The sequence below is a fragment of the Phyllostomus discolor genome, chromosome 4 (genome assembly GCF_004126475.2).
Source record: "Phyllostomus discolor isolate MPI-MPIP mPhyDis1 chromosome 4, mPhyDis1.pri.v3, whole genome shotgun sequence".
NCBI lineage: Eukaryota > Metazoa > Chordata > Mammalia > Chiroptera > Phyllostomidae > Phyllostomus > Phyllostomus discolor.
The window spans coordinates 203252686-203279987 of record NC_040906.2 but is presented as its reverse complement, the minus strand read 5'-3'; the positions used below and the strand labels follow the sequence as shown (position 1 = coordinate 203279987).

The 27302-nt window shown below is 53.2% G+C and overlaps 1 protein-coding gene across 3 annotated transcripts in view; it reads right to left on the bottom strand.

Annotated features, from left to right (window-relative positions):
* ZDHHC14 (zinc finger DHHC-type palmitoyltransferase 14) overlaps window positions 1–19919 on the bottom strand; it is a 218612-nt gene extending 198693 nt beyond the window's left edge. The window contains exon 1 of one of the 3 annotated variants that reach the window (XM_036024937.1): window positions 18713–19919. In XM_036024937.1, the coding sequence (XP_035880830.1) occupies window positions 18713–18954 (242 nt within the window). In that variant the 5' untranslated portion in view covers window positions 18955–19919. The remainder of the gene's footprint in view (window positions 1–18712) is intronic. The other 2 variants (XM_036024935.1, XM_036024936.1) reach the window with 2 other exon arrangements.
* Window positions 19920–27302: the final 7383 nt, after the last annotated feature.

The window sequence follows — 27302 nt, the reverse complement described above, 5'->3', positions numbered from 1 at the left end:
ATGGTCCAGCAGAGAGGAATGTCTTGTTTTACTAGAACATATTTATATAATAATAATAATAATCTTCACACAGCTGGACGTAAACCAGCTTGAACAGAGAATGACTTCCTCAGATCGACACGGAGGTGCCATGTAAGTCGGTGATGCAGCGGCGGTCGGGACTCCTCCCGGCTTAACCAGACATTCCTACCGCAGCACCAAACTCCATCCGACTCCTGGAGCAAAATCTTTCTGAAGTCACACCCCGGCAGACACATCACAGGGTCAGGAGTGGCCAAGTAAGACACACGGGTCCCTTGGACTTGAGAATCCTTGCAACGTTCTTTCTCCTTCCTGTGCGCCTCCCGGCGCCCTTCCCTCCAGATCCAGTCCTGCACCAGCCCTGCCTGCCCCCAGCAGCAGCTGGTGGGAAAGGGAAGAGTTAATGCACACTCTGGCTCGGGGGTGATTCAAACGTGATGCATGACCTCTCTTATTGGGAACTACTATTTAAAAGCGTGTCCCTCAAAAGGACAGGGTTTAACTCAACAAATGAATCCAAGGGTGGTATTATCCCGATTAGAAGTAACAGCAATGAGGAAAAGATTGGGGTTGTCGGAGTGGGAATGAAACTGAGTGATAATTATCCAGAATTCTCCATCGATACCCCATCTAAGACTAAACCGGCACGTAGCACAGTGCAAATCCCTCTCCTTTCCACCGAATCATTAGGAAATCACAGCGAAATGTCTTTGCTTGGACAGTAAGCAATTCAAGCCAAGAAACCGCAGTAAAGCAAGACATTTCTTTGCTTTATTTCTAAGGTCAGTCATTATATCCGAGCACTGAACCACACTGGCAACGGGGAAGCATCCCCAGGCCGTTGTAATAAAGAATCATTTATGTTTGAGTAAATCATGGCTCGCAATTCAGTGCCTTATGCAAATACGTCCTGTGGTTCCCGTGAAAGCCACTGCATACTTCCCACGCCGTCCCCCTCATCATCATTAATACGGGCCTGGACAGGTTTATTGACCACGGTCCCACACTCCAAAAGGGGGGAGGGTACTGGAACACAGCATCTTGGGGTCTGCTGGGGGAAGGTTTCGCACTGGGTCTGGGTGGTGTAAAATGCTCCCACACAGGTTTCTCTCCTTGTTTCGTGTTTCTGCATTCAGACCCCAAGAAAATATGTTCCTGAGCTACTTAAAATATATATATATATATATATATATATATATATATATATTTTTTTTTTTTTTTTTTTAATGAGCCAGGAAAATAAAGAAGTAAAACACAGGTGAATCAGCTCCATTGCCCGGGGCACCCCGAGGCTGAGCTCCCCCCCACTCCTGAAGTTTGTGTGTCAGTACTGTGTGTCGACGGACTTGGGGTGCTAGGTTTCACCTACTGCCTCTGTTCCCCGGGGGAGCTTGCTTTCTGGGCTGACGGTGGTGCAGGAGGAGTTGACTCATTAACTCTCAACTTCTGGTGGGGAAACCTATCAATGGCAAGGGAGTACATGAGGAAGAGAGGAAGTATGGACAAGCAGACTAAGAAGTTACCGGTTTCCACGGTTTTTCTGTACTGTGAAAATAAAATGCTTGTTTAAAACCAAGTTATCTAACCAAAGACCGGGATCCAACTTCCGGTTGGTGTGGATGAGCCACCGCACAGAGCCACAAGCTGCAGGTACGCCCTCTCCTCGGACAGCTGCCAGGAAGCTGTTGGAAGCTGATGTTACCCCATTTTTTAGGGAAAAATGAGGCTCAGACAGCAGCACTGCTGACAGAAATGGAGAGAAACTCTCGATACAGCAGCTCACAAAGGTCCACGAAGGCTCCCGTTAGCACTGGGAATATTAATAAGGTAAAGCACTACTAATTAGTGCAGGGGACAGACAGACTGCTTTAGAGCAAAACGCCCACTTGCCACGTTCAGAAGACACTGCTTTTATGGACAGCGGGCTCTCGTGACGGACGACTCATCTGTCTTCTCATGCGGGTGGGAGGACCACAGTACCTGCTGCAGAGGTGGTGCAAGGATTAAGGAAGATAATGCATGAAAGCCCGTCCTGGCACAGGGCACTCACGCAGGCCACGCAGGGAAATGTCCTCACGTTTGCGGCCCGGGCTGGGCGGTCTGTGCCGGCGCCTGCCTGGGCGTGTGCCGGCGCTGGTGCTGCTGCTGCCTCGGCAGGCGCCCCGCACAGGGAGATCGGGGAGATCGGGGCGATCGGCACTCCGGAGCGGGCCTGCTGCCTGCCCGGCCGCCTTTCATCCTCCCTGGCACTGTGTATGCTGGAGTGTCACATTAGCTAATGAGACCGTACTTGCTAAACTAAGCTAAGCTAATGAGCTCTCCGGCTTCGCTAATCAGCTCGAAAGAAAACGAGCTTTCTCTGCTGGTGAGTGGGCAACCCCAAAGTTAACTCCTGTGCTGGCTGTGGGAAACGGGGAGCGCGTTTAGCCCCAGAAGCAATGAGACAGAGGAAGGGCCGAGTTCTTGGAGCTGTCCCACACCCTTCTTCATCCTCAAGGAAGGGGTCCCCCTGCTGCGGGTCTGTGTGCGGGGGAGGGACAGACCCACCCTTGGCCCTCTCCTCGGAGCTCAGGCTGGGTGAGGACCAAAAGTGGAAGAAAAAAATAAACCAAACAAACCCCAGTGTCTAGTCCCTTCTGCCCTAACTACAGGGTCACTAATTTCACAAAATGTATGCTTTAGTCCATCACCTATGAGATTATTCACTTTCACAATGGCCTGTGACACATCAGAGCCATATCTGCTGAAACAGACAAAAACAAAGAAATTCTGTGAAAACCCCTTACCCACCCAAGAGTGCACATTAGGAATTTATCGGCATTTCCTCGTATGTGCGAAGGCCTCTGATGAAAATAGGTGCTCCAAAATAAGCCGACTCCGTGACCTCCAGTGAGGGAGCGTAATCATTACGAAGGATGAGCCCCACGGTTACTGTATGATGCAGTGAGACCAGGTCGGACAGCGACACTGCACACGTGCCACCAGCCTGAGAAACAAGCCAGCATCTTCAGGCAAGGGATGAAAGGACGACCCACACACCACTTTTCCCAGGGAGGAGAAGAAGCTTAAAGCAAGAAACAATCAGAACAATTTCCCACTGACGACGTTCTGTGGACCGTCAGGGGGATGCAGAACATCGCGCTGCCCCTCACCGCCTGCGTCGCCCTCCTGAGGTTAAGCAGGGGCGGTTGGGGGGGGAGCCCCAGACGGGCAGTCGGCAATGTGCGGTCTCGCCCTCCCACGGCGGTCATGCGGCGGAGAGGCCTTGCCAAAGTCAGCTGGCCTCCCGGGCCTTCCCTTTCCTTGTCTGTAAGACGGGGAACCTTCCCCAGTTCTACCACTATCCGACCGCAAGTGAAAGAAAAGGACCCCCACGTACAGCCAGTAAAACTCTAGCGTACAGTTCCCAGGGAGACTGACTACAGTCAACACAAATCATGCAAAAAGCATTATTTGAAAAGCACCTATGTTAACATAATTTTTTTTGCTTCTAAAAAAAGTATTTAGACGTCTATTTTTTCTAACACCCATGTTTCTATCTGTCCTTGGCCTCTATGTCCAAACACTGGGTTACTGGTAACGGTCACTTCCAGGCCTCTTGGGAAGGCTTTCCGATCTGGTGCACGCACAGCAAAGGAGGCTCTCGCAAACACCGCGTGCGGGAGCCTGGACCTGGACGGGAGGGCGGGGAAGGCTGGCTTCGGTGGGCGCTCCACTCCAGGGCATCGGCTGTTTCAGTGCAGTTCCAGAAGCGCCGATACAGTGCCTACTATGTGCCGCACACTCGTCCCAGAGGCCTGCAGCCGAAGAGCAGGAGGACAGGCCGTGGGCTCAGTGAGCGCCCAGCCCGCAGGGGACGAAGGCGGGCACTGTGAGCCAAGGCACGTGGGGCAAGCGCCAGCAACGCAGGAGGAAGTGCTGTGGGGACACGGCTGGGCCACCGCCTGTGGGTCAGGAAGGCTTCTCGGACCATGCACGTCTGAGCAGGGCTGGAGAGCTGGTCATGGGTGCGCCTCAGAGGTGCAGGGTTGGAGGTGGGAGGAGTGGGGCAGAGGACCCCTCGGGAGTGAAGATGGGAGGTGGGGGACCTGGCACCCCGGGGACCGGCAGCAGTGCCCCCGGCGCTGGGCTTCGGCCCAGCCTTTGTCAGGGTGCAGCCTGTGGGTCATGAAATCAATTCTGTGTGTCAGAAGCATGTTTGAAGGGAACTAGTTGAGAAGAAAACAGCAGAATCGAATGGAACAGAGCTCAGGACACATGGTGGGTGGGGAAGTGCTGCTTCCGGAGCTTCTCGCTGCCAGTGTGAGCATGTGTGCACGCACGTGCGTGTGCCCTGGGTCTCGGTGATGACTGCTCGGTGTGGCTCACTCTCTGAAGCTGGACAAAGACGCTGTTCAGGGTGTCGAGTGGTAGGGAGCCACCCGGTCGCCATCCCCCTGCCACCCCGCAGGGTTCAGAGCACAGTGGTGACAGCGGTACCGGAAACGAGGACAGCGTTCTCCCAGAGGCGAGGACACAGGCGAGGGCTGAGGGCGGTGGCTGGCACACGGGCCCTGTCACAGCGCTTCAGGACGCCGGTGGGGCAGGGAATGAGAAATGAGAAAATGCAGCTTCGATGAGCTTGTTGAGAACTTTGCAACGGGAAAAACATACGTTTTGTGATTTTCCATTCAGTCTGGAACATCAGTTACACCTGCTGGGGGACGGGGGAGGGGCTGGCCACATGCACTCCTGGGCGCTCACGGCTTCTGACGGGCTTTGACCCAGCTCCCAGGGGGGCAGCGCAGCGGACTCTGAGCGAAGCTCTCCCGCACCCAACGTCATCCTCCCGCCCCTTTCAGAGCGATCTGACCAGCCTTCCTTGGGGGCGCACCCGCCCGAGCCAACAGTAGGCACGGGGAGTGGCCCCAGGACGGGGCCATCCAGCCCACCTGGCCCCACCCGGGAAGGGGTTCGAGGAAAGTGGGGACGAGCAGGCGTGGCCTCAAAACGTGACCCACAAGGGAACCTGCCTGCGGGGGCGTCACTGTCTGGGCTGGCCCCCGCCCACAGAGAGGCCCACTCCAGAAGGGGGACGTGCGTGGACACGGGAGCTGCTGCTTCCAGATCCTTCTTTCTTCCTCCCCAGCCCATTCCCCACCGGGGGAGGTAGGGGTCTGTTTGCTTCATGTAAGTGACCATAACAACAACTGCTTTTCACTTCGGAAACAAGAATCTTTCGAGGGGAAGACATGAATTACAGGAAAAGACCGGAGCCTATCGGAAGACGGGGCAGAGACCCGTGACTGCGCGGAACAGACGATGCAAACCCCTGTATTCGTCATCTCACGGGAGAGACCAGGAGACACTAACCTTGGCCCTGACGACAGACCACAGCCCCTCAGTTTACCCAGCACGCGGACCACCTCCGACCCACAGCCCCTGGTGCTCAGCATGCCGTGATCACTCAGTAAATATTTCTGGAGCAAAGAGACGGGGAAATGTGAGCAAGAGCAAAAGAAGAGTGAAAAACTCCCGAAGGCGGAATCGTTCGATGTCCTTCAGCCTGCGGCGCTCCTGGGAAACATGCCCTCGGTCCTCCCAACTCGAAAGAGAGTGCCCTCCTGTAAGGCCCCTCCAGGGCGCTTTAAATTACTCTAATTACTCCCTTGATTATGCCTTAGATGGAGAGAGGGCAGGAAAACAATGACATCTTTAAACATTTCTCTAGGAAGGCAGGTTTAGCACTCACTGAGAAGAAAATGTAGTTACATGTCAGGCTCTGCCTGGATTCCGGCCTCCTCTTCCCTTTCTCCCCCCAAACGCAGGCTGGCTCACAGGCCCTTCAAGGCAGACCCAGAGGGGACGGAGCAGTGACAGCCCAGCCTTTACAGCCCGTCGTCCGCCAGCCGGCCCCAGCCCCTCCCTGAGTGTGTGCCCAGTCTGAGCCCACAGCCCTGCACTGGAGCCTCACCCAGCACTTCCGGGCCCCGCCGGTCCCCCTGGGCACAGACGCGCTGTCTCGGGCGGAGGCCCTGCCCTCCATAGCACAGCTCCTTGGCTCCACACTCTCCCAGATAGAGTGACCAGGCCTCCCCGGTCCCACCTGTCGCCTGCCAAGCTGGGTTCCCTTCCCGCCCCTGCCATTAGCTGATGCGTCCCCACCAGCACCCGGGCCATCCCACTGGGCAGCTGACCCATCTGCAACACTGAACTGCCGTGACCTGGAGTGGACACTGTTGCTGGCCAGACAGACAACCCCGCCTGCCCTCGCCACACCTTCTGTTGTCTCAGGGCGGGCGCATTCTTCCCCCCAGCTGCTGGGATGTCGGTATCTTCTCGTGTCGGCCAAGTCCCTCTCAGGAAGCCTCCTGCCACCGGACAGTCCCCTCGTCCAAGGTCCTGCCCCCTTCCCCGGGTGCTCACAGCAATGGCTGGCCGTGAGCAGGAGAAGGGCCTGCTGCTGCCTCGCCTGGCCCATCAGCAGGAGCCTTGACCTCGATGACACCCGCCCAGTGCCGCCCCCTTCACCCCGACAGGGGTTGATCCGAGAGCCCCTCCCGTAAAAGTCCCACAGGCCAACTTCTGTCTCAGGGTCGGTGTCCCTGGGGACCCTACCCAGGAGGTGCGCCGGGCCACTCTATCCTCAAATACTCCACCTCCTCTCACTGGGAATTCCTCGGAATTTGCAGAGAACGAAGGCCCCTTTTCGTGCATCCATGCTGTGACGTCTGAGGAACAAGCCCTCCTTGGGGATATACACAAGTCCCCAGCAAGCCAAGTCCAGCTTCACAGAGACAACGCCAAGGGCAGGGCTGTGGCAGACAGAACAATGGCCATCCAAAGACGCCCACACCCTAAACCCTGGAACTTCGGCATGTGGTACCTTACACTGCAAAAGGGACTTTGCGATACAATGAAGACCTTGAGGTGGGGGGGCCACCCTGGGCCCTGTGGGTGGGCCAGTCTAATCACAGGAGCTCCGGAAGGGGAGAGAGCTCTTCCTGGCTGTGGTCGGAGGGAGCTGCAACTCCAGAAGAAAGGCACTGAGACAGGGGCACGTTGCTGGCTTTGAGGACAGAGGGAGGGGGCACCAGTCCGCTCCAGCAGCTGGAAAAGGCAGCGGAGCGGACCCTGGCCTAGAACCACCGAAAAGAAGGCAGCCCTGCCGACGCCTGGGGCTCAGCCCTGGGAGACCCGTGTGGGGCTTCCAACCTGCGGAACTGATCGGCTCATGGTATTTTTAAGCCACTAACTACGTGTATGGCAATTTGGCAACTGTAGACCGTGAGTCCGGAGGAAAGACATGTATGTCCACACCGTGCCTCCCCCTCCAAGCGTGATCGGGGCTCCCACTCGGGAAAACTCGAGCTCATTCCTGAAACCACCACCTGGGGCCAACTCTGGGTGACACTGACCCTGGGCAAATAAGAAGTTTAGGATGACAGGTGGCCCCCTCTAACGATCGGTATCTATCTACTTCTGAACAGACACATCATACCTTTTGACGTATCTGTGCTAAATATGCTGGCAGCTACTGAACAGGAAGGAAAAAGGCACACTCAGCATCTCCCCCAAATGGAGAGGCACCCACTGTTCGGATGTGCGTTAGGACCTTTCTGGAGTTCACTTTGCACGGGTTGTGATTTGAAAAGGAAGCAGGAAAACTTCTATCAAGTTAACAAATGTGAGATAATCCGACTAAAAAATTCCCTCTGGTCAGAAAGACAAATAGACTAAATATAGCTGCAGAAGTTCACTTGATTTTGGCTTCCATGTTCAAAAATGCCCTTATCTGCCATCAAGAATGCGGGTATGGGAAATTCATGACATTAAAAGACCCCAGAATAGTAGCGTGCAACATGATAAATTGTGTTGATTGTATAAACCTGGGGCCCGCTCGAAAGATCAGATTCCGGGGCATCGGTGGCGGTCCAGCTGCCCACCGCCGGGGCAGCTCGGCTCTGCAGACAGGAGGCCAGCGCAGGTGGGGCAAGAGCACGGCGGGCAGGGGAGCCAGGTGCCTCGGCCTCATCAGGAGCCCGGAGAAGAGTGAGCCTCCTCCTACACAGCGGTGTCGGGGAGGCGCCCCTGCATGGGCCCGTGCTGCCGCATTCAACCTTCTCCAAAATCGACAGACAGGACCGGTCTAGATCTTAGAGACCCTAGAGGAGGAGGTTCTCAGGCATCACGCTCAGTAAATCGTGAGAAGAACAGAAAGGTCTTGCATGCTGATTTTAACTGTCCCATGTGGGTTTTCTTTCCCACACACAGTGGGTGTGGGAGTCTATTAGCCCTGTGCGTGTAACAAACACGGCACAGCTAGGGACTCAAGCAAGGAAGCTGGGACTATGGTCCAGGCATGGGGTGACGAGGGCCTGGGTCACTGGGACTCCAACTCTGTCCCGGGACACGCGGGACAAAGGACACCTCTCCTCAGGAGATCAGGGGCTGGCACTGTGCGGGACGCAGTGTCCGGCTGCAGCCCTTCCCCTGCTGCCCTGGGCACACTGGAGCGGAAGCGGCGAGTGAGGAGCACGAGCCTTGACTCGACCACACTGGTGAGAAATGCTCCAACCTCAGCACTAGAACTTCAGCGCTCTTACTGTCACACACTGACTGTCGCACACTAACTGTCGCACACTCCAGGCCCGTCGCAACACTCCCCTTGAGGATTTCTGGTAGTGAGCTTTCCAATTCCGATGGCTGTCTAATAACCCCCGCCGCCAGCACCCCCGAGTGCAGTGACCTAAAACATCACCACTCTGCTCACGGACCTGCGACACGGGCAGAGCTGGGCGGAGAGAGCTCACATCTGCCCCGTTCAGCTTCGACTGGGCGGCTCCCGGGAACCGCGAGACCCTGCGAAGGCTCACTCACCGGCAGGTCTGCCCCGTGGGCACCTCCACCTCTGTGTGCCCTGGAGTCTGCCTGCTTGGTCTCTGTGTCACGTGACTCAGGGCTCCAAGGGCGCATGTCCCGAGAGAGAGAGAGGGAGTGGCGGGGGCGCCGGGTGGTCGGGGGGTGGGGGTGGGGGGGATACCCATTATCACAATTCTAACCTAGCCTGGACCATAGTCAAGGGGAGAAGAATTACATTCCATATTTTTTTTCTAATTGGGAAGAAGGTTAACACTCTTGTGAATACGTCTGAAAACCACATTAAGTATGAAAAGGAAGAGGAGAACATAGCCTGAGAGACACTAAGGAAAGGATTCCAGAGTGTGACGAGTGGGAGTAGGTGGGAAAGGCTGGAAGGGAGACAGTTTCCAGGGAGAACTCTGGGGACTAGGAGAGGGTTCTCCTTACTGAGAGGGCTGCAGCCATGAGCCACGCACCTGGTCGTGAATGACCTGCTTTCTGTGCATCAGAAGACACCCAGGTAGAGACCTCCGCGGGCCAGAAGCAATGCAAGACTAGAAGGCAGGCGCTGCGAGCAGGAGAGAGAGAGATGGAGAGGCAGAGGCAGAGGCAGAGGCAGAAAAGGCATGTGGCTAAAGGTGAGAGTGGCGGTTCACACGTGCCCGAGAAGGCTAAGAAAGGCAGTAGGGGACCAGCAAAGTTAAGGAAGGGCAAGGAGGAAAGGACAGATATGATACAGGAGAAGAGGAAAGACCTACAGGCCAGTAGCAGGGGAACGTGCTAGAAGCTAAAGGAGGAAAAAGGTTCAAATGATGGGAAAGCAGTCTCAGCCTCTCAGACTGCTGAAAGTAAGGGGGTGGGGGATGGAAAAAAAAAGACCCCAGACTTTGCCGAGGAAGGAGCCAGGAACACACAGGGCGCAGGCCCGTTTCACTTCCAGTGCCTGTGCCGGGAGAGGCAGCAACTTCTCCTCTCGGCACGAGGAACAAATGCTTCTACCACACTCTGGCGTTTTGTGTTAAAATGGGCTCTTTCTCTGTATTTCTGGCAGGCTCCTGGAGACCTCCAGAGGCCAGTAGACCCAGAGAGCTGAAACTCCTTCCCCAGTGAGCTAGACCACCAGTCCCCCACTGATAAGAGTATCTCACGGCCAACGACAACCGGCCCCAAGGGCCGTTGGCTCCGCCCTCCCTTATCGGCCCCTTGGTTCACGGGTCACATCCTGACGGCCACATCCTGACACAGTGCTCAGCGGCCAGAGCAGTTCCCAGGGACTTCCAGGTCAGCAGTCTTTAAAACCCAGCGTAGAGGTGTATGGAGGTTACTGTATTCCTGCTTTTGTTCAATGATATGTTCAGTCCAAACGTGCTTACATGTTAAGATCTTCTCCTTAGTGTTAAAAGCAAGTCTACTTTCGAAATCTGCACAGAGGGACAGGGACCTGTACGCCAAGGCTGCGTTAGCTCTTAGCGGTGCAGGGCCCAGGAGGCAGAGGCTGGAGCTGGCCTGGATGAGGGACAGTGCGGCTTCCCCGAACAGCCGGGAAGCACGGAGTTGAGAGAAAGGGACACACGTGCACACATGCACACATGTATACACACACGTATACACACACACACACACACACACACAGAGTTGTCGTCTCCCTCTGCCATCTGGGCCTGATGATGGCAGAGGAAGAGTCCTCTCCATCACGCACGGCATTAGGAGACCGGAGGGTCTGGCAGGGCTGGGGGGAGCCGGCTGGTGTAGTCGGAAATCCCTTCCATCAGGACAGTCTGCTACGGCCAGCTGCCTGAGCAGGGGCGGGTCCCAGAACCCTCATCAGACGCCACGCTCCAAGGGGCTGGATCTTGCCCGGGCAGGAGATCAGAGAAGAGCTCCCCAGCACAAAGCATTGTGAGCGAGGGAGGGAACGCTAAAGCCCTCCTTTAAAATCAACGGAAAACTAGCACCAAATTAAACTATGAAGATGAGATGTGTGATGAGGTCCTTCACTCCTCATGAAGATACATATTTCTTTACACGTTGCTCTCAGCTGTATATAGCTTCAATGATCAGCGGAGAGTCACGATTTAACATTTCGATAAATATTTCATCCTTGTGTAAAAGCATAATAGAATCAACCCCCTTGCTAAACTCTATTTCAGTGTCGAGTCTGAATGTCACAGTGACTGCCAGGTCACACTTGGGAAGGAGTTCAAGCCCGTGAGGGGCAGCCTTACAAAATGATAGTGACCCCCAAGAATCAGTGAGAAGTCACAGAAAGATTAGAAAGGAGATAAAGAATCAAGCATATTGACACAAATCAAATACTATAGCAACAAAAACTAATTATAGATATATATGCACCAACAATCTGAGAAATAAACACAGTATTACGCTTTAAAAATCACCAGTTGAAAGTTGCAAGTGCTGTCACTGTGCTCTAACGATGCGAACATGCCGAGTTAGCTCCAAAAGCACTGTTTCTAAAGTGTATCAGGGGCCCTGGCTGGGGTGGCTCTGTGCTGGCCTTTGAACCAAAGGGTTGCCGGTTCAATTCCCAGTCAGGGCACATGCCTGGGGTGCCGCCAGGTCCCCTGTGGGGGGCGCTCAAGAGGCAGCCACACATTGATGTTTCTCTTCCTCTCTCCCTCCCTTGCCCTCTGTAAAGATAACTAAAATCTTAAGAACAAATAAAGTATATCAGGGAGCTGAGGCTAAAGGTGTCAAGCCCTCCCCAAAAGCAAACAGGGCCAGGGCCAACAGCATTCCTAGCAAAGCTGGCAAAGCGTCAGGAAGAACAGAAAGCCAGCACAGATGGGAGTAAGGAGAAACCGAAACAAGGTGAATGGTCCCACACGCACTGCCACCCGGATTACAGTTCCAGGGAGCCTCAGCCACGGGGTAAGCCTACACCAGTGGGCAACTGTTTCCAACAGAGAGTCGTCACCAACACACGGCAGGAGCACACGTAAGGCTGGGGGTAGGGCTGGGGGGGGGGGGAGTAGGGGACATCTCCCCTGATGCCTGTGGGAACTGCCCCGGGGCGAGGCCGGAGTCGGGAGTCAGCACAGAACAGGACAGACCTCTCCCCGCTTCCTCGGGCTTTCACCCAGGGCACTTCCACGGTCTCCCAAAGCTGGGGCTGGGCAGCAGGGCACAGAGGGACCTCCCGAGGTACAGAAAGCTGGGGCAAAGCTGGCATCAAAGAAATCTTCCCAGTGGCCCAAAAAGCTGGTGGTCTGGCTAAAAAGCAGAGACCTTCCAGCTGAGCGAGCTGGCTGTGAGACGTGCAGAAACCTTCGGAGTTTTGTCGGAGCTCAGATTCTGCTCTCTGCCAAAGGGCAAGTCGAGGTGCTGCCCTCAGAACAGCTGAAGGCAGCGGTGAGCCGAATCTAAGTAAGCTCTGGCAACGCCCACACCCATTTCAACGGTGACACGGACTCAGCTCACTCACCAGGGACCCAGTAAAAGGGCATGTCCTTTTACCTTACTGAGGGCTACAGTCAGGGGCACCAGCCTCTAGGATTCTCGGACACACAGTATCTGTCACGCTATCAAAAACGACAAGGCACACAAAAAGAGGAGAAAAGGTAACCCATAGTCAAAAGAAGAAACTGCCAAAAGAAGCAGGCCCAGAGTTAATGTAGATGCTGAAATCATTAGGCAAGAGTTTTACAATAATTACCAAAAAAAATATGTTAAATGATCCAGTGGAAAATGTGGGCAGGAAAAGATGGGGAATTTCAGCAGAAGAATGGACATTATTTTTAAACTATATTTAGAAATGCTATTTGTAAAATATAGAAATGTTCAAAATAAAAAAATAGTATTAGCAACAATGGCTCCACACAGACACGACACAACAGAGGAAAGGATCATTCACCCTGAAGACATGCTCACAGGAATTATCCAAACTGAATCACAGAAAGAAAAATAGAGAAAAAAATGTAATGTAGTACTCAAGATGTATGGGACTACATGAAATGGTGTCAAAGATGAATAAATGCAGTTTTAGGAGAGGAGAGAAAAGGGGACAGAAGAAATAATGGATAAAAATATTTCTAAACCTGATGAAAGATATCAATCCACAGAGCCAAGAGGCCTTAGCAAGCTCCAAGCAGGAATCCTATCCAGAAAACCACACCTCGGCATGTCCTGGTTCTGCTGTTGAAAACAACAGATAAAGAGAAAACCAGCTGGGACAAAAACTGACCCATTAAATACAGAGGGAAATGCTAAAAATAGCAGCTACCTGCTCATCAGAAGTAAAGAGGCTGTATTTAGGGAAGAACTAAACAAAAGCATTAAGATGGTCCCCAACTCTTACCTGAGCCAAATTCCTGAATGTAACCAACTGTAAATATTGATTGGTCACTATTTTCTCTTTCTTAATAACCTCAGCTACAAAAGGATAAATGGACTTCCTTAAAACCCTTAATTTATATTTTCTTGCTGAGATTTGACTCTGAATTAAGAACTGTATCAAATGGTCAAAGTTCCTAAGACAAATATGTTCCCTGAGACATTATTCATTATAAATTTTACTAATGTTCACGACCTTTCAAAATGAAAAACTGAAACACAAAGAATTCACTTTTCATTGCTTCAGTATTACCATTATTACATTAAACAACAAATACTTACTGAGAGCCTGCTATTTACCAGGATACAGCAGTAAACAAAACAAATGGAGTCCTTGTCCTCACAGGGCTTACGTGGGTTGCTCGCACACACAATGGGTGGGTTGGTGCACGGATATCAAGAGATCATTTATTAAGGCTTTGAAGCAAACTGAAATTCTTGTGGGGCCATGGTGGGTTATGAAATGTCCTCGACACCATCTGCCATGCTAATGGGGACCGTTCAGTGGTCCTGACGCCATTACCATCACCCACCACCAACCTGGTGATACTCTACGATGCACAGCATGGCCATGCAGATGAGCCAGAGGAAGGAAAAGGAAGAGGTGGAGGAGAAGGAGGGAGGGAGGAATGGACAGAGAGAAAAAAACACATGGCTCTTTAAGAGAAATCACCAAGAGACTTCCAGTGCTGAGAAATGTAAGAGCATCTCCACATCCTCAAGCGTTTCAGCCCTAGTAACATCTCCAAGCTGTCCATGCTGACAACACAGAATTGGGAGGCAGTCAAGTGCAAGATCAGGAGCACGGGACACTCCCGGGGACAGGAACCTTGTCTCTCACCCCCCAGTTCACCTCCTTCCTTCAGCCCTTGTGATCAAGAGACTATGAAGTGCCAATGTTTCAGGACCAAAGACTTTCTTTTCAAGTTTTCGACTTGAAACAAAAGCAGGCTCTGGGTGTGTGTGTGTGTGTGTCAGGAAAAAGAGAGAGAGAAATTGGTAACGTTCACTGATCTCTTCCCATTGCCACGCTGGGGATGGGAGCTGAAGACAGTGCAGGGGGTCTCGGGTGAGCCGGCCCCTCCAAGAGCAGCGGGCTGCCTCGGTGACACTGCAACCAGCGCCCTCCCTTCCCTCGGAATACAGCTGGGAGACACTGTCACTTTGCATCTGTCCTCCGTGTGTTGGATAAAAGATGCCAAAAGACAAACAGCCTGCTCCACTTGGAAGAGGGTGGAGTGTTGCCTCAGGTTGCTTCCGGGAGCATTCTTCACCGTCTTCCCGCAACGATGCCTCCGACAATGGGAAGGAAATCCAGTCCTCCCTTCCTGTAGGCTCGCCCAGTGCTCCTTCTAGGGGCCTGGGGGAGGGCGGTCCCCAGGCATCCCTGCAGGACGCCGCTCAGAAGGGGCAAGAGCGAAGCCACTCCCCAGATGCACGCTGAGGGCTTCCTTTTAGCCGCAGGCTACAGCTCTGCGAGCTCTCAGCCCTGGAAGCTCCCACGGTCACGCTGTGTGTGAGCCCACACCCCCCTCCCGCAAAGGCTCTCCGAGAAGGGACGCCAGAGTCCCTGAGAGGCTACTTCTAAGGCTTCCTCTAATCACAGGCTCCGTTCCTTGGGCACTTGCTGTTATGTGTCAGACACCGTACTAAGTACACTTTTTCATTTCATCTCCACAGCATTTAAAGGTAGGTATTATGAATCTCACTTAATAGACTGGGAAACGGAGGCTTTAAAAAGTGAAATAATTACCCTGGCTGGTGTGGCTCAGTGGATTGAGCACTGGCCTGCAAACCAAAAGGTTGCTGGTTCAATTCCCAGTCAGGGCACACGCCTGGGTGGCAGGCCAGGTCCCCAGTTGGGGGCGTGTGAGAGACAACTGTTTCTCTCTCACACGACAACGTTTCTCTCCCTCTCTTTGTCCCTCCCTTCGCTTCTCTCTAAAAATAAATAAATAAAATCTTTAAGCCCTAGCTGGCGTAGCTCAGTGGATTGAGCGCGGTCTGCAAACCAAAGTGTCGCAGGTTCAATTCCCAGTCAGGGCACATTTCTAGGTTGCAGGCCATGGCCCCCAGCAACCACACATTGATGTCTCTCTCCCTCTCCCTCTCTCTTTCTCTCTCTCTCTCTCTCTCTTTCTCCCTCCCTTCCCTCTCTGAAAATAAATAAATAAATTTTTTTTAAAAAAGTGAAATAATTTGCCCAAGGTCGTACCTCTGGTAAGAATCTCCGGACCTGCCCATCCAAACTGCACACCTGTGCCCACCATTCTGTGCTGGAGGGGAAGAGGACCATGAGGCATACATAGCGCTGGCTCTGCCGTCGGAAGCCCTGCTGGTACCCACTCCACTATCTCGGGTGGCTATTTAGCCTCTCCGAGCGCCCGTCACTTCATCTTCAGTGTGGGACTAGTCATTTCCGCCCTGCCTTTCCCCTGGGTGTGCAGGTAGTAGCAATGCCCATTGCTGCATTCTGGCAAGTTCATTTCCCTCCGACGGACTCCCTTGTCCCTCTGTTCAAAGTTACGCGTGAGAGGGGAGGGGCAGGAACAAGAGTCGCAGGATAAGGACGTCTAAAACTAACTTTGGAAGTTACATGTCCTCTTTTTAAATTCTGAATCTGCCTTCGTGTAACTGTATGGGGAAGCATGGAGTCGAATGTGTGAAAACAAATGCTACTAGTAGTCACGCTCTCTAGGCATGCAATCAATCAGAACAGGCAACCATACCGTATGTGCTCGATGAACGGCTACAGGAAGGGCAGCAGAAGGCAGGGAGTGAGCAGGCAGGACTAGCTTCTTCTTCTGATCTCTCTTATCTCTTAGCCTATTTGTACTTCATTACCTACGATGCAACTAACTGGTTCTCTGAGTCTCTCTCAAATTCATTTAGCCAAAGTTCTTTGTTTCCCCTTGATAATTAGCAGATGATGAAGGACTGAGAAACAATGCAGTGACAACTATTCTTTGCCAAGTCAGCGTATTCTACAGTTTGAACAGCCCAATGATTTTTCTCGGCCGAGGCCTCATGCTAGGATGAGCCTACCTTCTTGAAATGTCCAACTGCCTAAATGAGCAACCCTCATGGAGACCAAACACGCAGAGCTGATAGAAAAATGAAGCTGTCCAGAGTGGCTAAAAAATCCCAGTGCCTGCGTTTATTCCTTCAGCCGTCAGTCAACACAACGCTGATGCAGGAAAAGATCCATGACAACCCGCTAGTGAGGACTTCGGGGAACTCTCGGAAGAAACGCACACAGAGATAAAGAAGAAAAATCCGCCCTGGCTGGCTAGCTCAGTGGATTGAGCTCAGGCTGCAAACCAAAGTGTCACAGGTTCAATTCCCAGTCAGGGCACATGCCTGGGTTGCAGGCCATGACCCCCAGCAACCACACATTGATGTTTCTCTCTCTCTCTCTCTTTCTCCCTCCCTTCCCTCTCTAAAAATAAATAAATAAAATCTTTTAAAAAAAAGAAGTTTAAAACAAAAAAGAAGAAAAATCCGTTTATGATGGTTGGTTAAAAGCAATGTTCGAATGAAGAAAATACAAATGAATGATGGTAAGTAATAACCGGTGGCGGAGGGGGGGAGGCTAACCATACAGTGGGGATATACAAAATGAAATATGCATCGTTCTACCTGAAAGACACCTGTGGCTGATGCTCTGCAACACAATCACAAAATTAACCCATCTTCTCCACTCTTAAAATTGCTAAAAAAAAAAAAAAAGCAAAAATGCCAACATAGGGCCCTTCAAAACTTTTTAAATGTTAGGAACCTCACAGCGACCGCTCTGCCTCCCGAGGACCACCCATCACGAAGCCGCCGTCAGAAGGATGGCATTCCAGTGCCTGGACTGACGTCTCAGAATGCAAACTGGCCGGGCACACCTGGCCCCGTCCTGGGTTCCCCAGGTCTGTAGGGAGCCCCAGGGGTGGCTCCCGATGGGGACAGCCTTGTCACAACCTTCCCCTCCAGCACCCAGTTTCCCTGACAGATTCCACCAACTAGTCTCAGTGGTGCACAGGAGTTAAACTGCTAGCGGAGACCTGGAAGTGTTCCCTGGTCAGCGGTGGAGGGCTTGTGCGTGAGCGGGCCTGGGGGAGGGCAGCAGCTCAGGCTGAGCTCTCGCCTCACTTGTTCTAACTCAGTCCCGTTGAAACTGTTCCTTGTGGCACACCTGAAATGGTTCATCTTAGCCACCGCTCACAAACAGTATGTTTCCCCACAGTGAGTCAGAGGGACTTAAGTAAAAAGGGAACCATTGTTACCCTGTCAAGAGACCATTCATTTCCCACTGAAACAACATTTGGAACGGCAAACCCCAGGCACAAAATCAGAGCCTATGAAGAATACTTAGCAGAAACAACAGTCAAGAAACACAAAAGGTTTTCATTCACCCCACCCCAACAGGAGCAGACCACGGGGGATCAGGCCCCAGAACAACCAGCACACGGGAAGCACGGAGAACCCACAGAAACACATGGCTTTTCTAATGCTGGAGGGAAGGCGCTACCACTTTCATGGAGCATGAGAGACCAGGACTTGCATAAGAAGCTGAATTACAAACGCTGGACCCCGTAAGAGCACTTGAAATTGACTCTGGAATGCGGTTAAACTGCTCTATCGAATACCATTAATAAACACGACCTTTCATTAGTTGGCAGGAGGGTGGTTGCTACTGGCCGATTTGATTTTCCTGAAAACAGCAAGGACGCACATGCACTGCTTTCCCAGAGGAAAGCGCTCACGTCCCCAAGTGCCGTCCCTGGAAGGAGAAAGTTGCCAGGCAGGGCCACGCTCCTCCTGGACAGGTCTCAGACCTCCTTCCGCCTGTTCCCACATACAGGAGGGGAGGCGAAAGTGTTCCTTCAGACCATTTTCTGTTGAAACTTTTTTAAAAAAGCGAACAGTTTGGAAACACTGTAGTGCACCAGAAATTGTTGTTCAAGAGTGAACCCTCTAAGGAGGATAAAACATGAAATGATCCTTCCAGGCCACATCCAGTGGCCTATGCTGTGCACCCTAACATAACCAAGACTCTTTCCTCATCATTCGGTGATGGCATGCAGAAGAGGAAGTCAACAGAGTTGGACAAGATGCCTTAGGGCTCGGGAGCAAGAAAGAAAGTCGATTCTTTCCATCCCTGCCCTGAGAACCGGCCTCATCCCCTCCCCGAAGGCTACATCTGGGCTGCTGTGCTAGTCTCCAAACTCAAAAGAGACAGCGCCGAGAAGCCGCCACCCGGGAGGTGCCACCCAGCCCCTGGAAGCAGCGAGGCTGGCACACCTCACAAGTGCCCCACTCCCCTCTCTGCGGCTCCCAGAGCCCGACCCAGAAATGCACGGTCTCTGGGGCCTTCGAAAGAAGAAGAGGGAGAAAGGGCTTGGATTATATAACAATATTCGGTAGATAAGGCTTCTAGAAACGAAAGTAACGAGCGGAAGGGCAGGGGAAGGGATAGGGGAGCCCGGCGTGGGGAGCTTTCGCCGCTACTCACTCGAAGGCGAAGAAGAGTCCGCTCGTGACCAGGATGAGGATGAGAGTCAGGTAGAAGACGCCAGTCTGCCGGGCCATCATGATCCTCCCGTTGCAGAAGAACTTGTTCCTTCCCGGGAAAACCTCCCATTTCCTCCGGGCCGCGATTTTCTTCTTGTGGGGCGACTCCATGGGGGAGGAGCTGTGGGTGCTGATCTGACTGTACTCGCAGTCTTTCATGGGCCCGCCGCCGCCGGGAGGCATCCACGAGGGCAGCCGGCGTGGGGTGCGCACCCCCAGGAGCCCCCCGGCCGCGCGGGCCCCGCCGAGCCACGACCGCCCCCCGAGCCGCGGCGCCGCGGCCCCTACGCGGGATCCGAGCTCGGCGACAACTTTGCGGAGGAGACTCAGGTTAACCCCTCCGGGAGCCCAGCTGTCATAGCCGGATCCCCTTCCCGGAGGGACGCTGCTCGCCCGCTGCCCCCGCCGGTCCTCAGTCGCTTCCAGCCCGCGTGCCGGGGCTCCGGGGTCCCGCGGGGCGCGAGGGGCTGCCTGGCCGACTCCGGGCTCGCCGCACGCTCGACCCCTCGCACAGCCGCTCGCTCGAACCCGCCGCCCTCGGCTCCCCCGCGGTGCCTCGGTTCCGGCCCGCCGACCCCCGAGCGCTGCGCCCCGAGGGGACACGAGGCGGCGGCCGCGGCGCTGCCGGCTGGCTCGGGAGCCACTTCTACGCCTCGGCAAGGTTTATTCTAATCCTTCCTCGCAGCGGTGGATCCTCCCCAGGAGAAAGAGATGGAAACTGGGAGGCCGCTCGCGGCACCGGCAACCCCTCCCAGGGGTGGGGACACCGAGCACGTTATTCTGTCAGGAGCGGGCTCGGCGACAGCCCGGGAGCTGCTCGCGCTGCGACCCCGCGCCGGCGCGCCGGGCAGCCAAGCCGAGTCCGCGGCCCCCGCACGGGGCTGCCCGGGCCGCTCGGGCCGAGGGTCGCAGCGGCCGCTCGCGGGCTGCGCGGCTAGGGGCTCCCTCGCTCCTTCCTGCCCCATAAGAGCCGGGCCGGGCGCGAGGAGGGCCGCCTGGGGGCGGCGGAGCGCGTCCCAGGGCCGCGGGGAGAGCGCCACAGACACTTGTTTGCAAGAATCAGCCCGGCGCGCGCGCAGCGCTCGGAGCGGGTCCGCCTCCTGCCGGCCCGGTGGGCGGCGGCCCAGGCGTCGCCCTCCTGGCTCCTCCTCCCGCTCCTCCTCCTCTCTGCGAAGCCCCGCACGGGCTCCGCGGGGCCCCGGCCCCAGTTCCCTCCGAGCCACCCCCGCTCGGCTGTGGCAAAGGCGCTGCGCTCCCTCTAGCATCGCCGGACGACGGCTCGGCCCCGCCGCGGCGAGCGCTCCCTGCTTCTCCCCCGGGGTTATTCCCCGTAGCAGCTGCCTCCTCGGGACACACTCACACGCGCACACACAGGCACGCACACCCGTTCTTGCAACTTCGGGGTCCTGAGGACCCCGCAAGGAATGGTGACCCTCCTCGGCCTGCCCCGGCCCTTCCCTTTCCTCCCCCAGCTGGGCGCGTGGTCGAGTTGTGGGGGTTTACTGCTGCCCAGGAATGGGGCGGGCGCCCTGGCCACCGTATGGGGAGGGACTGCACAAGACAGGCCGGACTCCGGGATGGGGTCTGCGAACTGGGGTCTCGGGCCGGGTTTCCAAGATTCCCACGGGGACAGAGAAGCGGTCTGGGTCGCTTCCGGCCCCAGCCTCTGCCTCCCGCGGAAGGACAAACCCGGTCGCTTCTTTTGCGTGGGTTGATGCCTCCCGGGCCTTTCTCACTTCTCCGACACGGATGCTCACAATTTGCTTGCTTTATTTCTCTCCTTCCCCCTGGAGCCCCAACGGCCGCAGAGGGATCGCCCCTGCGTTCTCGCCCCGCACTGCCCCACAGTCCCGGCCGATCGGCTTCTGCGCTCCCACCCTCCCCGGCTTTGCCGAGGGGTCTGAGCCCTCCGCTGGTCGGCACAGCCCGTGGGAAGCGGAAAGCGAAGGCTGCCAGCGCAGATGCTCGGTTTTCCGAGCCCCCACTTTTCTATCACGGCCCACTGGGATGTGTAGTTCTTCCTCTCGCCGTCCGGCTGCGAGAGGAAATACGACTCGGGAACCGAAAAACTACAACTCCCTGCATCCCCCGCGACGAGGGTGGGCGAGGCGCTGTGCTGGGCATTTCTGGTGCTGGGGGGTGGGAGGTGGGAACTAACAAAGGGAACTGTGGAGCAGGGTTCTGCCTCCTCCGTGCCGGCACCTTGCACTTGACGCACGTTCTTTATCTAATCTGCATTACAACCCTGCGGGAGGCACTGTTGTATCCAGCTTCCAGGGCGGCCGACCACTTGGCAGCGATCACAAAGCGCTCCTGTGGAAGAGATGGGACGGAACACAGAACCCTGAGAATGTCCCTTGCCAAGCGCCGTGTCAAAGAGAGAAGAGACTGGTTTAATCAGAAGAAAGAACTGGGGCCAGTTGGGGAGAGCTTCTGATAGTGGGGGGGCGGGGGGGGGGGGCGGTTGCGAGGTGGGGACAGTGGGGATGGCAATTAGAGAACGACACGAAGTTGTAAGGAGTTCTGAATTTTGAAATGGAATTACAAGCGTCCATTCCGAGTGCAGGGCCTCGTACAGTGAGAATGGCGTTCCTGTGGTTTCAGATAGTGCATGCTGGATGAGCTACTGGGGGACAGTGAAGTACTCTGGCTGTGCTGTTTTTTGCAGAAAACAACTGGCAGGCCTCCGGCATCGCGAGTGAAAGCTCCTGTGCTTTCCTGTCCTCTGGCTCACGGTATCAGCAGGATGCCACTCTTACACACTTTATTACAAGCACTTTTCTTGGGGCGTCCAATCAGTATACTAGATCCATTGACTTGATGGCCTTAAAAAAAGACTCCTTTAAAGACTTTATTTATTTATTTTTAGAGAGGGAAGGGAGGGAGAGAGAGAGAGAGAGAGAGAGAGAGAAACATCAATGTGCGGTTGCTGGGGGTCATGGCCTGCAACCCAGGCATGTACCCTGGCTGGGAATCAAACCTGCGACACTTTGGTTCGCAGCCTGAGCTCAATCCACTGAGCTACGCCAGCCAGGGCTGTGGTTATGCTTTTTAAAAGTCCTCCATGTGTGCTTTAATATATTCCAGCCCACCCAGCCCCCTCCCCCAAAACATGATGGTAGAGATGAAACAATATTGGCAAACTGTTGAAATTCGTTAGTTACCTATTGCCACCAATTTAGCATCTTAAAATGACCCAGATTTATTACCTCAGTTTCTGTGGGTCAGGTGTCCATGCTCCTGGGTTCTCCACTCAAGGTCTCACGCCTGCCAGCAAGGTCTGGGCCAGGCTGCGTTCTCCTCAGGTCAACTGGAAAAGAACCCATTTCCACACTCACCCTGGTCACTGGCAGAACTCTTCTCCTTGCAACTACAGACTGAAGACCCTGGCTTTGTTGCTGGCCCTCAGCTCCTAGAGAGCACCTGGAGTCCGTTGTCACCCAGGCTTTCCCAGCATGGCCACTTACTTCAACAAACCTGCCAGGGCAGTCCCCAGAATGACACAAGATCATCACACAGAGGCGACATCAAATGTGCCCTATGGTGTTGGTGAGAAAGCTACTGCTCACAGGTTGCCCACACACTCAGGGGAGGGGATTGTGGATACAAAGGCACGGGCAGTAGGGTGAGGGCCACTCCGGGCTGTGTCCACCACAGTGTACTCGCGAGATCACTGTGTTCTTCATACCTTCCACATCTCCTTCCGTTTACCTTTCAAATTTTCATAACAAAAAGAAATGAATTCTTTCGTTTCATGTATTTCTGAATTTCCCATTGCAAGTAAATTTCTAGATAAGCTGATGTGATGGTTCGCATTTGTCTTCTTAGGAGTTCCCGTTTCTTCCCACTCCAAGTTTATTCAGAACTACAGGAATTAATGCATGTGGGACCCCTAACTAAAGAAGCTCACTAGAACCCGGCATGACAGCCACAGATTTCAGCTCGCCGCCTAGAAATTACGCTCTCAGGCATGGTAGGGTTCATTCCTTCCCTTTGCATTTATTTGGGGGCCTGGTTGGTGCTAAGCACTATTTTAGCAGCAGGGGCATGAAAGGATCTGAGATATTGGGGTGGGGGGAGCCAGAGGGAAAGGTAGAGAGCCAAAACATTAAATGTAAATAAAATGCAAACAATGAAATCAAATAAATGAGAATTTCAGAAAGCAGTTACAAGAATGAAAGAAAGCAGGGGTGCGGGACGGTCTGAGGCGGAGCGAGAGACCTCTGCAGAGGAGGCGTCGGGCAGAGAGCGGGATGACGAGAAACAGTGAGTGCAAAGGCCTTGAGACAGGTCGGGCCTGGAAAGTGCTAGGGGTACAAAAACAACAACAAAAAACAGTGGCCAGAACAGAGAGAGGGCAAGTGGGAAGAGGCACGACTGGGAGGTGACAGGCCTGGCGAGGTGTCCAGAATGGATTCTGTGTGTACTGGCAAGTCACTGACTCCTGACCACCATAGTACTGAGGGCTGAGGGTCAGAAAGTAGAATAGCATGCAGTGCATGTCTCCAAGGAATATGCAGACCCCAAACTTGATGCTGAAACGACCTCAGTGCATCTCCTGGGTTGCCAAAAAACAGTCCGTAGGGTTCTTCCCATAAAATAAAAGACGCGTTTTTCACTTTCACCAATAACGTTATTGAGTCGGATATTTTCAGCATGTCGGCTGTCTCCCACATGGTACAACGTTGATTGGTCTCAATGTCTCAGTTTGATGGCTATCAGTTTCAGCCGGACCACCTGACTGTGGAGCATCATCCAGAGAGAAATCTCCAGCACGAACCTTCGCCAACCACTTCTGACACATTCCATCAGGCAGATGGAGAGCTCCTTCCCCATACACGGTACAAATCTTGTTTTATACCATGTGCCTGCTGCGTTTTTACCTTTGTTGAAATAATAAAGCTTAATATGCTGAAAATGTTGCATATTTTATTCCCTCTTCAATATTACAATGACTACACAAACATTCACCCATTTTGATGTGTGCTTTTTTAAACCCACATTGATATGACAGCTGTCACCATACAATCTAACGAAATTGTTTCAGGTGACATTAAAGACAACTAAGCGCTACTAGAGCCATCTTACGGGAAAAAACAAACAAACAACTTTTTGGTCAACCCAATAGAACTATTGCCCAAAACACCTGTTTTGCCTGTGAGGCAATCAAGACCCTAAAAGGGAGTGACCTGCTAAAAATTCTTTGAGAGAGCCTCACAATAAGAAATAATCCGTGAATGAATCTTGAATTGAAAGCATTTCTCTGATGTAAAGCTTTAGAAAAATACGGAATAATTATGGCATGCCTGTCACGGGCGAGGCAGGACAAACGCCAAACATGGCAGAGAAGCTACAGTCTAGTTCAGGACACAAGATGGAGGTGCGTGAGAAAGTAAACCAGGAGAGAAAATGATGCACTAAAGATAACAGTCTCTTCCCGAGTGTCCTATCTTGGTATATCTCATAGATTCAGTTCATTAGATCCAGGGGACAATGCAACAAGGCCAGGGTTAGTCTTTATTTCACAGAGGAGGAAACTGAAGATCAGAGGAGTCGGGTGATTTGCCCAAGGCCTCACAGCTAGTGAGCACCTGAGCCAGGACTAGAGGCCAAGTACATATGTCCGATTCCCCCTGTTTCTTCCCTGGCCCACTGCATGATGGGAAGAGGGCACCGTGTCTGACGAACTGCCCACTGAGTAGAGAAGAGGATCTTGATTTCAGAGGAAAGAGGAAAAGTGGTTCCCAGGGCTATGATGATTTGGGTAGGCAGAACAAAAAGGGTTAGCATCTCACGGAATGGGAATGGTGGAGGAACACACGGTGTTTCTGGCTGCAGTGAGCGGGGCAAGGTTCAAGTGCAAGTAGCTCACTTGGGAGGGGATTCCAGAGAACACCACGGGTATAGTAGGGAGGGGAAGGAACCTAGGAAGTGGGGAATGAATGGGTTACACTAACTCTTTTGTTTTTTTTAAGATTTAATTAATTTGTTTTAGAGAGGGCAAGGGAGGGAGAAAGAGAGGAAGAGAAACATCAATATGTGGTTGTCTCTCATGGACCCCCTACTGGGGACCTGGCCCGCAGCCCAGGCATGTGCCCTGGCTGGGAATCGAACAGGTGACCCTTTGGTTCCAAGGCCGGCACTCGATCCACTGAGCCACACCAGCCAGGGCAACATTAACTTGTTATCTTCTTTGTATGACCACCCTCCTGAAGCTGCTACCAAAGCCATCACCACCAGGAGCACTTAGAGCCCCACACTGGCCCTCCCTGGACAGTTGGCTGTACCTTTGATTCCAGCGGGTCTTTCCCTGTTGTCATCTGACACGGGGCCCACTGACGGCAGGGGTTATGTTATCAATGAAAGTGGAGCTTTGCTCCTTTCATCTGAGCAGCTCAAAGCATTCCACAGACCCACCTCCGTAATTGTCAGAATACCCCCAGGCAGCCCAGAGGAAGCATGGTCTCGTCCATGGGAAGGAGGAAGGCACTCAGGTCCTGAGCGTGCACCCAGCGTGGTTTCAAAGGACAGAGAGGTCTGAGGGACATGGTCCTAGAGGGAGGACTTGGAAATCACCAGAAACGGATTTCCTCCGAGTGACCCCGAGATGGCAGGAAGTAGCTGCTAAAGCTCCCGCACCAACAAAGCCCCTCCGAAACCCAGACACCCCAACCCCCTCCCGTTTTTACATGCACTCGGCACATCTGGGCACGGGCTGTGGCGAAACACTACGGTGTTGAAAGGAGTAAACCCAGCATTGCAAGAGAAATGGAGGGGGACAGAGAAAATTGAAACCAAAACATTCTTGTCATTTCCCCAAGTGACTTTTTCTTGCCTTTTTTAGCAGGGAAAAATTACTTTTTTGTGTTGTTATAAAAATAATACATGCGCATTAAAGTTTTTTTTAAATATTACACCTAAGTATTAACAATGAAAAAGTTCAAATTCCCATCATCTTAACAATTATTAACATTTGTGGATCATCCTTACATAATTCGTTTATGCATGTGTACACACATACACCTCTATCTATGTCATTTAACAAAACCAGAATTACATCATGCATGCTTTCTCCCTGGATGCTTTTTTAAAATAATCAGAGTATTTTCCCTCTTTATCCCCCACCCCCAACTCTTTCCCAAGTAACCGATGTTAACGACTGGGTTCACACCCTTCTTCAGGCTCATGTAGTCACAGGCGAATACAGATGCACACACACACACACACACACACACACACACACAGCCGATGTTCCACTTTTAGCAATTGTCTTCGCAATGGCCCTTACAGTCCGATTTTCCCGTTCAGGATTGCACGTGCACTTATACAGGGGGACCCGCGGGTACCCTTCCATATGGAACAGCCTCCCCACTTTCTTTTAGTGTTTTGCTTTTGGCATTTCAGAGGAGTATAGGCCGTGTATTTTGTTCAGTGTTGCTAAGTTTGGGTTCCCCTGGCATCTCTTCCCAGTGAAATCCAGGACAGGCCCTCAGCAGGTTTCGGCCACGCGCATGCAGGCAGCGTGGCTGAAACCAAGAGGCGGTCGCCTGGGTCAGGCCCGCTGCTTCTGGGCCCACAATGCCGCTCGCTCCGGTGAGAGCAGGTGTGTTTGAAGAGGCAAGTCCATGCCGCTGCCAGCTGCAGGTGCCGGGTAAATCTGGAATGTGCCTGGAGCCCAAGCCAGAGCTGACACCCGGAGACAGACACTTGTTAATTAAGAGGCAAAAAAAAAAAAAAGTATGCACTCAATTTCCAAGAAGCAAAAATTAGCAAGAGGCACAAGGCTCTCAAACTATTTTGCTGATGGCTTGTCAAACGCGCACCGGAGCAGGAAACATGATGGTACAAGGAGCTGCTTCCTACCAGCGATGAGCAGCAGCTCTGCTAAAATTACACGCAGCAGGAGGTCCGAGAGCCCCCCCCCCCACCCCGCTGAGTTCCGAGTCTGGCTGCAGAGGTGGGAGCCGGCCCCCGTTTCCAGAACGCCTCCGTCTGCACACTCAGCACCCACCTGCTCCGCCGAGGACGTGAGCAGAGGAACAAAGAAACACTTATCTCGACTAGAAATGCTGCTCAGTCAGAAAGAATCCCGAAAGAATTCAAAGTGGATTTCAGAAACCTCTTGCCTCCTCTGTAAGGAATGGATTTCGAGAAACGTCTTATGCTCCTGCTGAACAAAAGCTAGGCCCTGAGACAACTTGTGTGTGATGTTGTCATTTGCTCTCAGGATACATGGAAACCAGGGCCAAGAAGAGACTTTTGCTGGCATCCTCGGCATTTCTGGGAGATAGCAACCTCCCCGAGTGAGTAACTGAAACCCACTTCCCTCAAAGGTGGGTTGTCCCTGGAAGTGCCTGGTAAACAGTAAATTCATACGCAGGTGTTAATCATATTCTTGTTTTCCCTTTTGTCAGAAGTTTCCGCTGTTCGTGTCACTTTCTTTCAAAAGAAAACTGAGACCTTTATGAGAATTTCTACTTATGAAGGTTTCTCCTGGGGGTCAGTAGACAGATGGCTAATTCCTAAAATAA